This window comes from Dendrobates tinctorius, unplaced genomic scaffold (genome assembly GCF_039654945.1).
Source record: "Dendrobates tinctorius isolate UK_male_01 unplaced genomic scaffold, ASM3965494v1 ptg000014l, whole genome shotgun sequence".
Classification (NCBI taxonomy): domain Eukaryota; kingdom Metazoa; phylum Chordata; class Amphibia; order Anura; family Dendrobatidae; genus Dendrobates; species Dendrobates tinctorius.
The window spans coordinates 28,095,330-28,111,551 of NW_027361682.1; the positions used below are offsets into that span (position 1 = coordinate 28,095,330).

Consider the following 16,222-nt stretch of genomic DNA (forward strand, 5'->3'; position numbering starts at 1 on the left):
TCCCACCCGTCTCATCATTCACCTGAAGGCTTCTCCCTGACACATTGGAACGAAAGATCAGCTCTGCTGATCAGCACATAAGCAAGCCTTCATCTCAAGGCCACCCACCTTGAGATACATTATGATCATTCAGCATCCTACTCCTATCAGGACACTGGAAATGCTTATACGCCTGTCCTGGGACACCCACACAGCGTCCCCTAGTGGACACAATGGTCACTACACCACAGAAGACAAATTCATTTTTGCTGCCCTGGTTTGACATCCATTTTGGTTCTCAATGGTAGCCAGTAGGGTGACCGCAAAAAATCGATGTCGGAATTTTGTCCGTCTGGACCCCACAAAACGATTCCCCTTTCCAGATATTGAGATAGCCAAAATTTGAGCTCGATCAAACGACGTTAACCCGTGCCGCTCGTCGCTCAAAGTTTGAAAAAATCCAAATTGAGGTATTTTAAGATTTAGGTATTTTGCATAGTCTGTTAGACTATAAAGAATGTGACAACAACATTGCAGAAATAGCCCTGACCAAATTTTCGAACCATTTGTGGTATTTGAATGCAGAGTTGGTGGGATTATCGTTTTTTGATCCTACCATTACAGACAATGAAAAGTTGATAATGGCTAATAAATTGCTCAGTAGCACAGATGAACCATCAGAGCACGCTAGGGTTGTAAATCCAAAAGTTAGGAAAGAAAAATTAAAAGAGGTAGGAAGTAACCGACTTTAACGACCTTCTGACAAAAGATGAAGAACAAAAGCAATATGTCCTGCAAGTTGTAAGCAAATGCCGAGCATTATATTCTGACGTTTCAAAAACTACTTTAACAAAAGCTCTAGAATAGATTAGATAACTATGTAAAATTATCAACTCATATAGGTTAGCGTGCTCTGATGGTTCATCTGTGCTACTGAGCAATTTATTAGCCATTAACAACTTTATATTGTCTGTAATGGTGGGATCAAAAAACGATAATCCCACCAACTCTGCATTCAAATACCACAAATGGTTCGAAAATTTGGTCAGGGCTATTTCTGCAATGTTGTTGTCACATTCTTTATAGTCTAACAGACTATGCAAAATACCTAAATCTTAAAATACCTCAATTTGGATTTTTTCAAACTTTGAGCGACGAGCGGCACGGGTTAACGTCGTTTGATCGAGCTCAAATTTTGGCTATCTCAATATCTGGAAAGGGGAATCGTTTTGTGGGGTCCAGACGAACAAGATTCTGACATTTTTTCCCCCCCATATGAGATCCGGTCACCCTAGTAGCCAGTCACCACTTTTGCATCTCACTTAATAGATCCTGCAACGGCATTGTGCGGAGTATAGTAAGCGCTAGAGGTAACCAAGAGATACCAGGCTGAGAGTCCTGGGCTCAAAAGGACCAAACTGGATGCTGCAAAAGGGCAACACAAATTATACTGGTTCACACACTATACCCTCCTAATCCTAGGAAGAGGATAGATTTCCCAAGTCCCTATAACTGGCAGGAAAGAATTATGAAATGATCGATAGTGTTGTCATATCTGTAAAAATTACCTCTTTAAAAACTTCATGGTGCTCATGAGTAAAGAGAACGACACTAGGATGGGTTATTTTGGATATCTGATGGATAACAATCATTATTTGCTTCCATTACGGCACTTCCAGTTTTCCATATTCCTTGAATGACGTTCGGATCTGCCTTATTAGTAAGAGTTAGTGACAGTACCACTATCTTGGTGAAGATACCAATGTATCACTACACGAAAATAGGACTCAGAATAAAGACAGTGGCCAATGGCCAGTCCATAACTTACTTTCCAATGTCAGCGCGATGGGTTGACTGGTCTTGTTGTCACCATTCTTGTCATTGACGGCTTGCACGTAGTATCGGCCAGTATCGGGGGCTACACTGGACAGGATCACCAGCGTGTTGTCCTTGGTGATTGCACTGTTTTGGAAAAAGGAAAAAAATGTATCACAAACAACAACCTTTTCTGATATCCAAGGAAAGATGGTGGTCACTCTCACTCTTGTCCAAAGCAGACAGAGTTCAGGAAAAGACTCATCCTCAGAAAATAGGCTGTCCTAAATGTGCTAGGTCCTCAATATGTCGACTCTTTTATTAGTCACCAATTTTACTTTTAGGGTCCCTTTGAATAAGAAACCCCACTTTGTTTCTAGAGTATGTAATGGATGGGTCATTTCTTCAGTGCATTGTTATTCAACAGTAAACTACCCTTCATTGTGTTTCCAAAATCTCCTACAAAGGACTCAGGATTACGTTCTGCACCCAGTGTTGGAGACTTACTAAAAAAAGGAAAGTATAGGCTTTTGTGTCCATCCTGGACTGGCAAACCTGGTATCCTGATAAGCGGCACTAATCTCAGCCCGAGCTGCCGAAACAGAATTTCCCTGCAAGATATGGTCTTGTGCTGGAGGCGGTGGATACATGACATTCCCGTCTCCTCGCTCAATGACCTGACACCCTTTCCACTCTGCTTTTCTGGCGCAAGTCCCTGTAGATATCTCCCCGCTCAGCCCCGCTCACATGGGATCAGCTGCCAGATCATCTGGATAATAATTCTCTGCAATTAGGTAGATAAGGCAGAATATGCCGCTGGTTCATTAGTACTTCTAAATTCCTGGATGATTCAGCGCAAGACAGGTGTTTCCAAGCCAAAGATAGCGTGTGTGCGACTAGCTCATAATGGGATTCTGTAAATGCGGTTTATTACTACAGTCTATATCAATTAAAGAGGCAAAGGCCCTAAGAATTAATCTGTTAAACACCTGCAAAACCCAGATCAGAATTACATAAATTTTTGCAAACACATTGGTTTGAGGTCAACAAATAAGTTTACTTCTAACATGTTTAGTTAGAAATTTTTGGAACAGAATTCCAAAATCTACAAATTTTGATTGAAGAGTTGGAGACTTTCGGCTTCAAAAACTCCTAAAAAAACCCTCCAATTTAAGCATAGCCTAAAAGTGGTTGTCCGGTGACATGAACTTTGTTGTCCCAGATGACCCACTTCCTCTGGTGTTCTGACTTAGCTTCCTCTACCTCTCTGTGTCTCAGTGACTGTGACTTGATGAATGGGGCTGGTTGCTGGTTCAGTTTCCAAGCTAAGCCTGTCTCATGGTCCATTATGGCTGAAGCTAAGGCAAAATTAATTAAGCGAAACAGCCAGCCCCATTCAACACATCACAGACTGAGGGACCTCTTTGTAGTGTCGGAACTGCTGTGGAAGTGCAGGTTCTGGAGCTACAACATGAGGTGAGATACCAGGTTAAAGGTATTCAGAATTAATTACCAAAATTAATTTAGACTTAGAACAACTATTGAACAGCTGGACAACCCCATTAAGTTGGAAGGGTTACAAGATAGATGTAGATGTACATGGGATAATTTGAATTTCTCTCTCCTCATTGACCAAGGTGAGATGAGTGAATTATTGCTCCTTTTTGATTCCTACACTCTGGTTGAATGTCCTGTTAACCTTGTGTTAGGTGGATGTGTGTTTAGACTATGACATGTGTAGTGTTGATTAGTGTCATTTTCCATACACTTACATGCGGTTGCTGGGAGGGATCTTCCTTCCATCTCTAAACCAGGTCACCTGCGGTTGGGGGAAACTGGAGATGCTGGGGGCAGTGATCACCGCTGCATCCCCATGAGATACAGCAAGGGAGGTGTCCCCATCTTCAAAGTTCCCCATGTCTGAAAACGAGATCGTCAAAAGGATTATAGATATTTTAGCTCTTATAAATCGCTCTACACAAAATACATTATCATATCTAGACGCCCACACATGTAGGGTCTAGCCACACTACATTTGCATATACATTTTGCTTTTCTTGAGGATACAACGAACATGTCCTTAGGACCCTACCAACCTCATGCATGCCAAAAAGTGCCCTTTTGGAAAACTTTGGGAAGGTATAGGTAAATTAATGTAGATGCTATTGATAACAACATTATATACAAAGGAATCATGCAAAAAGATATACTACATGGTAGATCTAGAGCCTATGATAATGTGTGTCGTTGCACACCTCTACAGTAGAATAAATCAGAAGTTTACATCAGAAATATTGCACAGCGCATATTTCCAACGTACCTGGTGCTAGAATTCAGCAGAACAATTGCAGTACCTTGGCGTCCAGGTAGGGACTCCATGGCAGCCAGACAATTGCAGTGCAAACTTCCTGATCCAAAGCTTAAATGTCGGCATCTTGGGCGCCTATTTGGATTACCTGGCTCATGTGACGTCATTGTGATGAGCATCATGATGCTGCACGAGGCCTTAGTCACACAGAATACCAGTCTTTGAGTGGAAGTTTGTAATGGCATGGTCAGCTCCACCAGAGTACTGAATCGGATGCTAGATACGGGGCCCGCAAATGTTTTGCTTAACCAAACAATGGATCAACGATAAAGTGTAATAGGATAAAGTAGATGGACCTATAGCTCCTTCTAAATGAAAGCATGAAGGGGTTGTCCGGCTTTAGTGTACAAGTGAGAATTCTCATAGTACGTACATTTCCCTCTGTCAAGATTCTTCAGTAACAACGGTGCATGCTTGACTGAAAGTATGTGATTTTCATACATGTCGTGATGTGTTGACTAGACGTGCATGGCTTTGATCAATGGAAATGAATTGAGCGAGGCTGGAAGCGTCTAGTTGGAATGTGGCCAGAAGTGCAAGTCACTCACTCACAGCAAAGGGAAGTGCAAATCACCCACCCCGTCAAAGGCACTGGAGAATCCTCACAGTGCGCAGAATGTACACTATCAGGATTCACGACTCTGCAGTCACATAAAGTAACTGTAGAATTGTACCCCAAGGTTGGACAACCCCTTTAGCTGAAGTACTGCCATGAGTTTACTGCAACAGAGCTAGAAGACCGAGGTGTCTGATTTCACATAGTCCTGAACTAATTAAAAGCACTTCACCATCATACTAAACAGTGCAGGTTTATGCTAGCCGGGGTTAATCTGTTCAGTTGAGAGCTCCTGGGCTTTTCCTGCTTTGATGGTATCAGCTATTCTGTGTTGGCCACTCCCCTCTGCTATATATACTCGCCTCTGGCAACCAGGGATTGCCAGTGTTAGTTTCATACTGCCTGGTCCGGGAGTTGGATGTGGTGATTGTTTGAGGAGTCGTTTGGAGTGTTGTTCAGTAGACTGTTGCTTGGTGATTTATCCGTGTGCATTTCCTAATCCTCTCCTATTTGTTTTTTTCCTCCCTTTACTTCCTAGTGTTCCACTCTGTTGTTTGTGAGTAAATATTTCTATGATTGGTATTGTCATTTATACCTGTACGTCTTCCCTTGTTAGTCTGGTCTGAGTATTGTTATACACTACAACTCCCCACTTCTCTTGGTGGGGGAGGGGATAGATAAGGGCTGATTTAGGAGCTCAGCAAGGCACGTGACCTCGGCATCTTCACCATCAGAAGTAATATGGGGAGCAGGAATAGCTACGGTGCCCCTAGCTTTGGGGATAGGGAAGGAGCCTATAGCCCCATGATATCCTGCAACAGTGCTGTGACAGGCACTCAACAATGACCACTGCACAATATACATAGCTTTGCACTTCTGGTGGCCACAGGACATGGTATCACCTGATTGTAGGGATACTGGGTGTTGGGATTCTCACTGATCTGATATTGGTGACATTATAAGGATAAGTCATTGACGTCATAGTTCTTAAAGAATATAAGGGAGCTGATCTGCTCCAGTGCAGTGGTCTTCTCAAAGAGGTGATGTTTTTTAAAGGTTTTCCATAACAGATCCTTTTGGAGGGCTCGTTCCCTCAATTGCCAGCTTCACCTAAGGGAAAGGTGCTGATACATCCAACTGCTGTCATCTGCTAATCGTACTTTCCATTGCACTCAGAGATCTCGATGTTGATTTTGATAAGACTATTACAGTCTATTTTCTATCCACACACTGTCATATATTACGCGGGGTGCGTGCACCCTACATACAGGTAATCTCCATGTGCACTTGAGTCAGATCATGTTAATTAATGGTGACAGAGTCATTAGTTACTCATTACAGTCTGGTGTAAGTGAGTGATAGAGCTTCAATCCTCCAGCGCTCCGTTAATTACATGGTGGAGCTGAGATCTAAATATAGGGAATGGGGAATGATGAATATGTATGATAACTCCCTCAGCTCTGGCAGAAACACATGGTGATAGCTAATATGTAATTGTTTTATTAGATATAACTCGTTTGTAGCATGAACACTGGAAAGTTGTTAAATATGTGTTTTCTAGATTAGTATTAATAACTCTATTAAAAAAAATGTCCACCTCCTTAGGCACCCACTTCAAACAGCTGATTTTACCTGGTTTAGACATTTTTCCTGCACTGGGGGACACCTGTCTGTGACAGGAGGTGGAGGATGGCATGTGGCTGGGACTTGATGTATGTTTGTCTTGTGTTGAGACTTCTGGGGAACTATAAAAGAGGACTGGTATGGCTGAAAAGGGTAACTAAACCTGGTCAGATTAATACACTTCGCTGTGATGGCCCAAGGTCGGGGTCATGGGGTAGAGCTACTGGTTCATCTGCACTGAGGTGGAGGGTGAGTGGAAGCTTGCTGGATTGGAAGTGGTGGACTAGTGGTTAGGAAATGTGAGGGAGAAACCTGTGAAAACAATTGTAGATGGGTTGCCTATTGGAGTGCCACTATTGGGCCCGATGAGTTAACAATTGCCCGTCAGTGGTATGGACTACTAAGCCATGTAAGTAGGCCTATGAGTGGGATGTGTTATCAGCCTGATAGAAAATTAACATGGGTGATGGTTGTGTGCTTCAACCCTGGAAACACTAAAATTACGTCCCGTACAGGTGTTGGGAGATTCCCTGTGGGCCAATAGAAACTATAATTTTACAAAAGCCGACACCATGGGTAAATATAGTAAACATGCTCATAAGTAGAGCAAGGGTGACTCCCTACACAATTGAGACCTTCAAAAATAAAGGAGCATAATACCCTTAAATAATAATGCAAATAAAGATAAAAAAGTATGTATTTTATTGCACAATCAATGACAAAAACAAAAAAACAAAACACAAATAACCATAAAAGTTAAACAAAATAGTAGCAGAAGTGGAGTCTAGGTGAGGATACAAAAATCTGGACTAGATAACATTGCACAAAGTTATAAGCACCAAAGCCTAAGCAATCCACAATAATGTATGCATAGTAAATTTTCTAAAGTAGATCACACCAACGCATGACCAAAAAAGTCAAACACCAATGTGGTTGCCAAGCATCAGTGGGATACCACAAGAGATGAGTAAGTAATCCATTGAAAAAATTGTTGTAACTTCAGGTAAAAATGGGGGCACGGTCCTGGCTGATCACCGCGCACATTCATCCACTTGGGTAAGCACCTATATATACTATGTACCTTGCCTGCACTATTTCCCGCACTTTAGTAAGAGAGTAGTGGCTTTAGGCTTTTCTTCCCCATAATGCCTGCCTGTTCTCCTATGGAATGGCTTCATTGATTATATGGTAATTAGAGATGAGCGACTTTGCCTTTTTTAGGGTCAAGTCGGGTTTCATGAAACCCGACTTTCTCAAAAGTCGAGTCGAACGAAATCGGCCGCCTAAAGGGAAAAGTCGGGAAAAGTCGTGAAACACGAAACCCAATGCAAGTCAATGGGGAGAAAAGTCGGCAGTGAGTGGAGGACTTCTAAACACACCTGGCATGAATTTTAACCCTAGAGGCGGCGAAATCTCTATCTCTTCTCTCTCTCCCTCTCTCTCTCTTTCTCTCCCTCTCTCCCACTCCCACTCCAGCTACGATCCCGCTCCGCTCCGCTTCTCTCATTGGCTGAAAAAAGTCACGTGCAAGCATTCTGCGAAATCTGACTTTGACGCTTGGGTTGCCGACCGCATGGCCAACTTCACACTGTGGTCGGGTTTCGTTTCATGAAACCCGACTTTGGTGAAAGTCGGCGACTTTTGAATCTGACCGACCTGTTTCACGCAACTCTAATGGTAATTTTTACCTGAAGTTACAACAATTTTTTCAAAGGATTACTTACTCATCTATTGTGGTATCCCACTGACGCTTGGCAACCACATTGGTGTTTGACTTTTTTGATCATGCGTTGGTGTGATCTACTTTAGAAAATTTACTATGCATACATTATTGTGGATTGCTTAGGCTTTGGTGCTTATAACTTTGTGCAATGTGATCTAGTCCAGATTTTTTGTATCCTCACCTAGACTCCACTTCTGTTACTATTTTGTTTAACTTTTATGGTTATTTGTGTTTTGTTTTTTTGTTTTTGTCATTGATTGTGCAATAAAATACATACTTTTTTATCTTTATTTGCATTATTATTAAGGGTATTATGCTCCTTTATTTTTGTAGATCTCAGAAACTATAGTGGAGGTCTAGGTGCCCTGTAGGGCTGAGACGTGGCCTTGAGCCACAGTCTTAAATATTACTAGAGTCGACTGTGGAGAGGCACCTAGCCAGATCTGATGAGAGAGTCAGGGTCTAGGTGAAAAACTGTCTAGCTGATTATACTGGTGTGAAAGAAGAGGATCCATGCAGTGCCAAGATGTGCAAGATAGTCCCTTAAAACATAAGCTTTAAGGGGTTGTGCCAAATCTGGAAGTTATTCCCTATGTATGAGAAAGGGGATTAATTTCTTATTGCTGGAGATATTACGGCTGAGACCACTACCGATTTCAAGAACGGGGGAGGCCTAACAGGTACACATCCTCTTCACTTATTCTTAACCGGATTGCTGGAGACCAGCTAAGCACAGAGCTTGACTATCTCCAGCTGTCCTATTGAGCATGAATTGAGCGAAGGTGCACATACTCAGCCTCCGCTCCATTCAAAAAAAAGTATCTGCAAACCCTTGTTCTTGGGATCTGAGGTGGTCCCAGAGATCGGGATCCCCTATCCTTTGAGCAATTTCTAATTTTATATACAGCCTTAAAGATACAGAGAGTTCTGACTGAGTCACTGGAAGTTTATGTGCTCTACAATTGTTTCCTTTCTTTAAGGAGAATCCTAGAATCCCTACAAGACTGTGCCGAAGATACCCTTCAAACAGGAAGAGTTAACAAACTAATTTTAGCTTTAGGATTCATTAGTCCGCCGTAGAGCAGACAATGGATGGACGTCCAACAAAGCTAAGCTTCATAAATGTTCCAGAATGAATATACCCCATCACTGAATGTTTCATGTAGCAACTAAAGGCTTAATTCTATGAAAATTGTCGTAAAGAGTAAAATGATTGAGTCAGCCACTGCCAGATATCTCAAAAACAAAGCAATGCAAATTGTTTATAGATGGTAAGATTTAAAATTAGTTGGTTGCATGATGGTGCTAGGTTCTTGCACCAAAACTTTTTCTCTAAGATCTAGATTCTTCCCCAGCTTCCCTTCTTAAGTGAGAAAAAACTCTACCAAGGTGGAGCCTGCAGACTTAATGTAATTGCTTGTTTCTCTAGAACTCAGCTAGAAAGGGCAGTAGTCAAACTATCCCACATTTCACATCTTTAAAGTTTTACCCTTTTCACAGTCTAAGAAGATAAGAAATTAGAAGAGACTTAATGATATGGAAGCTTTTTTTTAAAAAAAAATACTGATAAACCAACAAACTACAGTAGTCGTATAGTTGACTATGACAGAAAGCTTGTACTAACTCTATAATTATTGTAATTAAAAACATGAAAAGTATTTCCCTTTAACAACATGATCATTAACGATGCTCGTTAGCACAGCTGCCTTATTAATTCCTCATCGGCGCGTAATTTTCGCTGGCTGCATCCCGGCTCAGCCCCACCTCCTATCTCCACATGATGACCTCGGGGGTGATTAAATACCGCCTTTTGGCATATTTCTTTAAAAATATGAGCTCCCTTTGTATCAGGCGGTTTCTTTAATACCTTCCGTCAGTATCCAAAAGGTTAATTTTTTTATGACATAAACCAATCAGTTCTATTTTTTTTCCTCAATTAAAAAAAGATTTACGGTAATTGAACATTCGGCACAATGTGGTGGAGATAAGTCGGAGTATCTAACAGATGAACATCAGGTGCAAGATGTACAGTACATAAATGATGTACACAGCGCTCACTCACTGGAGATGAAGTTAGAACGGAAAAACCTGCAGAATCTGGATCGAGGGGGAGCCTTGGAACTGTGTTCAACTCCAGTAGGAGTAACAGAGGCAGGGGCATAACGATCACGTTTGCAGAGGTCGCAACCGTGTCCGTGTGGGTAGGAGGTCCGCCGACGCCATCACAAACTTCAACTGGATGTGCATTCTCTGACACCCATCCAGCTGAAGTGTGTTGTGATGCAGTGAACTGTCGGGTCTGTGCGCTGCCATACACGGTGCCTGCCAATCAGAGGCCAGTAGCTGATGTCGGCGTACACTTGCATGCTGAAGTCAGCTGCCGGCTTCAGATAAGGACGCCACGCAGCAAGAGAGTGGAGGGAAGGTGAGTAAAATTATTTTTTCTTTCTGTACATTAAAAAACAGGGGGAAATATAGAAGGATGGGGAACATACATGCCAGGATGGGGGCTATATATACACAGGATGGGGCCCAGGATAAGAGACATATATATCAGGATGGGGGTATAAATACCAGGAAGGGGAACATATACATTCCAGGATAGGGAACATATATACCAGAATGAGTTCAGGATGGGGAACATGTATACAAAGAAGGGGAACATATATATCTGGATAGACTCAGGATAGGAAATATATACTATACTGTATACCAGGATGGGCCGATGATGGATAACATATATACCAGGATGGGGAACACATATACCTGGATGGAGGTCATATTTACCAGAATGAGACCAGGATGGGGAACATATATACCAGAATGGAGGACATATATATATATATATATATATATATACACCAAGCTGGAGCCATGATGAGCGACATTTATACCAGAATGGGGACATATTTACTAAGATTGGCCAAGGATGAGGTACATATACACCAGGAATGTGCCTAAGATGAGGGATATTACTACATAGTGATGGAGAGGGTGCAACTCGTATGTACTGTACGCATGGGATTTATAATGCTACAAGGGCGCATACATCTGACCAACTTGGGAGGGTGCAGGGGGACCAGATCTGAAATTTGCACTGGGGCCCATCAGACTCTAGTTACGCCACTGGTGGGGAAAGGGGCTAGGCTGAAGAAACAGAGACAGTTTCCTGCCGAAACATAAGATAAGGCTTAATATACGTAGAAAGCGGACTTAATGAGTGCATGAGTTGGGTGTACATAGCATGAGAAGAGACAGAAAGAGAGGATCGCGAGATCCTAGTGAAAAGTAGGAGAGAAGAGACAAAAGGACAGAGTGGTAAATTGGAGATGGATCCAGGGAGAGGACACCTAGCAGTACAGCCCAAAGTTTATAAATCCATACTGGCAATATAGTTCCGTAGATAGGAAAGGAGATGCGGCACCGCAGTTGAGAAAAGGACTCTTGTTAATTGAGCTGGCTAGTAGTGAAGTAGTAAGGAATGAAGAAGGCAGAGGACATGCGAGTAAAGAGGAAGGAATTGGAATTGTGTGTGGTAAATGCTAAGTATTGTGAAACGTTCATCAAGATGTGTACCCACCATCTACTCTATATAATAGCCGCCATGTTATCGTTCAGTAAAATGTTTATTTTTGACTGGTGGTCTTCCACATTGAACTGTAAAACATCTGGTCTTGGCTAACCAAAGACATCGGTTACATGCAGCCTGAAAGGGCATGGCACACCCCATAGACAAAGTCCACATACCCAGCCAGGATCCCCACTTTCATGGAAATGAGTAGTACTTCACTCATGACTACTGCCTTGTGCTACGTTACAAATACTCACATAACATCACTTCCTATTTCCTTACCAAGTAATCAATCTAATTAGTTTGACATTTCCAAACACCAAAATGGTTTGACATAGCACCTCAATGCCACACATGGGGAGCTTTTCAGGGAGGCTTTGGCTGCACCCAAGAGATTTGTCAACTCTTCCAAGAACTTATGAGATCTCCTCTTTCTCCAGGAACCTCCTAGATTGACATTGGGCACTAGGGAATTCCAGCTTTTGTTTGCACATCACTAGTTTTTGGTAGAGATGAGCGACTTTGCTTTTTTTAGGGTCGAGTCGGGTTTCATGAAACCCGATTTTCTCAAAAGTCGAGTCGAACGAAATCGGCCGACTATAGGGAAAAGTTGTGAAAAGTCGTAAAACATGAAACCCAATGCAAGTCAATGGTGAGAAAAGTCGGCAGTGAGTAGAGGACTGTAAACACACCTGGCATGAATTTTAACCCTAGAGGAGGCGAAATCTCTCTCTCTTCTCTCTCTCTCCCTCACTCTCTCTCCCACTCCAGCTACGCTCCCGCTATGCTCCGCTTCTCTCATTGGCTGAAAAAAGTCACGTGCAAGCATTCGGCGAAACCCGACTTTGGCGCTTGGGTCGCCGACCGCATGGCCGACTTCACACTGTGGTCGGGTTTCGTTTCATGAAACCCGACTTTGGCGAAAGTCGGCGACTTTTGTATTTGGCCGACCTGTTTCGCTCAACTCCAGTTTTTGGGCAATATTATACTGAACATGTGTCGGCATTCACATGAAGGGGGAGGCATTAGAATGTTTCCTTCTCTAAGTATAAAGATCAAACGGCTGGCCTTTCTTGCTTTGGAGGATGATAAAGAGGGAGAACTCACAATTGGAACCTGGTGACTAAGAGGTCATCAAGAAGATACAAGTGTTTTAAAATATTTGGGAGTCGAGGAGCTAGAAGTTATGGAGTTTTCCATCCAACATCGTCAACCAAAGGTTGCGTTGTAAATCAGACCTTGTAATGATCTTGAAAATCTTTGGAGATTTAACAAATATTATTCTCCATAGTTCTTTTCGTCTTTTTCATAACCAGAATCCATGACTTTGCCGCAATCTATCATGTATAGCAGGAGACTAATTAAAGCCCTAACTGTGGTGCAGACATGCAGTGTGTCCTGTTTACCTTGTTTGATGCCAGTAACCAGCAGGTGGGAAGAAAAGGTACAGCAGCAAACCTTGATTTTAAAAATGGAAAAAAAAATAATAATGAGCTGAATTTCAACAGGCCAGAGTCTTCACTGGACATGACCTATTTTCATACACAGCTTTGTGTCCTATGCTTACTAAAGTACCACAAAAAGTCGAGCTTGCCTCCAAATGTCCCAGATGATATCTCTAGAAAGTTCTACTTGATTCTAACAAGGTCATCCTTAAAAGAATGGACTTGCAAAGCTGCGGGGAAGGGGTGTATGTAGAGGTCACAGAAAACTCCCTGCATGGTCTAAATATCAGCATTTTTAATTGATACGTCTATATAATAAAGTTGGTAATCGCTCAATTCCAGTGGGTCCACATTTTTGCCGATTGTGGAGCATCTTCAATAATTTTCCAAGAGTCAACATATAACTGAATGGTGTTGAGCCTTTTCTACTGGGTTCTCTAAGTTATAAAAGTCCAGGGGTGGCCTGTTTATCTGCTCATAGACTCACGAATTTCAGGACAAGTCTGGAAAAAAATATGTCCATGTCTAAAATACCCCATACAGAGGGGAAACAGTGTGCACTCATCACTCTCACTGTCCACTTATACGATCCAAAAACATATATTCCTTCAAGGCAAAATTGTATGAAGTTGCAATCCGCAAATCCCGAAAAAAATGTTTATCCACTATAAACACTTTTGTTGTTCTGACCATCATAATGGACGCTATGTAAATGCTACAGCCTCAATAAAGAGGTAGGTCTATCTGCGCTTTCTTCCAAAAACATTACCTCGGGGTGGTGTAAACCATAAGACCCTCCATCGCTACAAGCACCATAGTTTAAGAAATAAAAAGGAGGTTTGAAACCGACTGGAGGGTTGTGCCATCCTTCTAGTGATGAGCAGTCCGACTTTCTTTGGAGAGTTGTCTTTGTCTTCTGAAAAGAAGCTGTTGGATCCCAAACAGGTCAACACACATTAATGGTAAGACCACCAAGATCCAATGCAGTTGCTAATTCACCCTATTGTAGCCATCCAATGGCAGAGCATTTTCAAGGCTGGGTAGGTGTTTTTTTTTAACAAAATTGCAGCCCAAAATCGTCATTTTACCCCTAGTGAAAGCCATTTAGAAACAATAAGTGGCTCTCACTTGGGTGCTCCCATTATTCACAGAAGAGAGCCAGCTCTTTGAGACAGATCAGTCACAAGCGATCCAGCGCAACATCTGTCTCTCCAGTAGTGATTGAGAAAAAGAGTTATTAAGGGATCAACAAAAAGAGAGGGCCCCACTTTAGTTGTTGCTATTGGACCCTCTTCCTGGTCTCTGATTACTCAATTTCTGACATTTTATTAATCAATCCAATATGAAGTTTTTCTCAATGCATTTAAAATGAATTTGACTGCATTTGAAATCATAGATATGTGATATCAGTATTGACATGAGGGATTGGTAAAGTGCCAAAAAACATTTTCCTAATTATGAATTACATAGCCATTTTTTCAAATTTAAAGAGGATCAGTCTTCAAGTCAAAGTGGAAATTTTTTTCTCTCATTTTATTCCCACTAAGTACTGTTTTTTGTTTTTTTTTATAATCCGCCATACAGTTCGAAAGATATGGGCCAATTTTTAGCACTGATTTTTATAGTTTTTACCCAGAGGGCAGTGCTCACAAGGTAATTATGCAGTGCATCCTAAAGCCACACCCCAGAGGATCTGGTAAGCCACACCCTCTTGCTAGAGACCATAAAAGTTAGTACTATATAAAGGCCAATATCTTTGTAATTGTATGGCGGATTTAAAAACAAACAAACCAAAAATGGCATACTGAGGGGAGAAGTGGGAATAAAATAAGAGTGAAAACTAGCTACTGTTGACAGGTCCTCTTTAAAGGGGAACTTCAATAAGAAAAAAGTAGTTTCCTTTTTTTATTACTCACTCCTGACTCCCTTGGATCCAGAACTAAACAGTTTTTGCCTAATATACTGATGACTGACTGATATATAGTGATATTCTGCACCTTTGTAGCACTATAAGTGGGTGGAGACCGGTCAACATAAAAAAAAACAAAAAAACAATAATAATATAGCAATAATAAAGTTACAACGTTTCAAGAAAACTGCAAGCTCTGCATTCGTATTCTAAGCAAGAAAGAAAAAAAAATGAAATTGTACTTGAATAAATTGAGTTATTATAAATTCCCTTCCAGGTGGGATTAACCCCTTGCCGACTAGAGGCGGTTGATCCCTCAAGTGTTTACCAGCCGCAGGGATCATCGCAACAAGAAGGCTACCCTCCTGCTGCCTCAGTCAGGTGTGACGCCCCACTGAGGGGAACTGTTGACGTGATTAATTCTTGCCCAGAGGAGCCTATTATACCAGGAATACATAATCCGTTCCGGCAGCTCCTTCTCTATACCATAGTCGTTAACCCCTGCAGGTCGGCTGACACAGATACAATTATTACAGGGCAACGCTGCTGTGGGCAAAACACTTTGCATAAGGATATGGGGAAATGGAAACATTATCTGTCCACGGCTAAGATAAGATCTTAGATTTTCATTAAAATGATGAATTTGAGCAGAAATTAACTCTATACCATCTTAGGTGGGGTAAATGTATGCAATATAAATGTTAAAAATGCAATAAAAAATGGAAAAAAATAATATTTTCAAACATTTGTATATTTTTCTTACTTTTTTAAATAGTTTTGGGGTCAAAATGATAAAAGCGCGTTGTGCGAGTTGCACCATCTCCGGACCGCTGGTGACGGGTGATTGATTTCCAGGTTCTTTATAAGCCTGTGTAGGATGCAGTTCTTGCTGCATGCAGCTGAAATATACGTATTCATATCTCTTACAGAGAGACGATAAAAAGAGAAAAAAAAAATGTAACAACCAAGTATGAGAAATAACCTCCCGGCTTCAGCTCCGGCCATGGAGCCGTCTCTCTGGTGTCATTTCTCACCAGGTCAAGTAGAAAAATATTGTCTGTTGCGAAACTGTTATTGGAAGAACATAACGCTGAATCTGCTCGCTCGGAAATCGCCCTCCGGAGAGCGGCACATACTGAATCTTTGTGTTGAAGCTTAGGTATTCAGTTTTACTTCTATCCACGACTTCCTCATAAACATTTCTGGATTATCATGGTCTACACCCAGGTTTGG

General features: G+C 41.7%; 1 protein-coding gene across 1 annotated transcript in view; it reads right to left on the bottom strand.

Moving 5' to 3' along the window:
• The window catches only part of SDK2 (sidekick cell adhesion molecule 2), a 920,082-nt gene that overhangs the window by 154,480 nt on the left and 749,380 nt on the right, over positions 1-16,222 (bottom strand). The window contains exons 6-7 of the mRNA XM_073560296.1: positions 3,567-3,714; positions 1,808-1,941 (exon numbers count right to left, since the gene is read on the bottom strand). Coding sequence (XP_073416397.1) covers positions 1,808-1,941; positions 3,567-3,714 — 282 coding nt within the window. The remainder of the gene's footprint in view (positions 1-1,807; positions 1,942-3,566; positions 3,715-16,222) is intronic.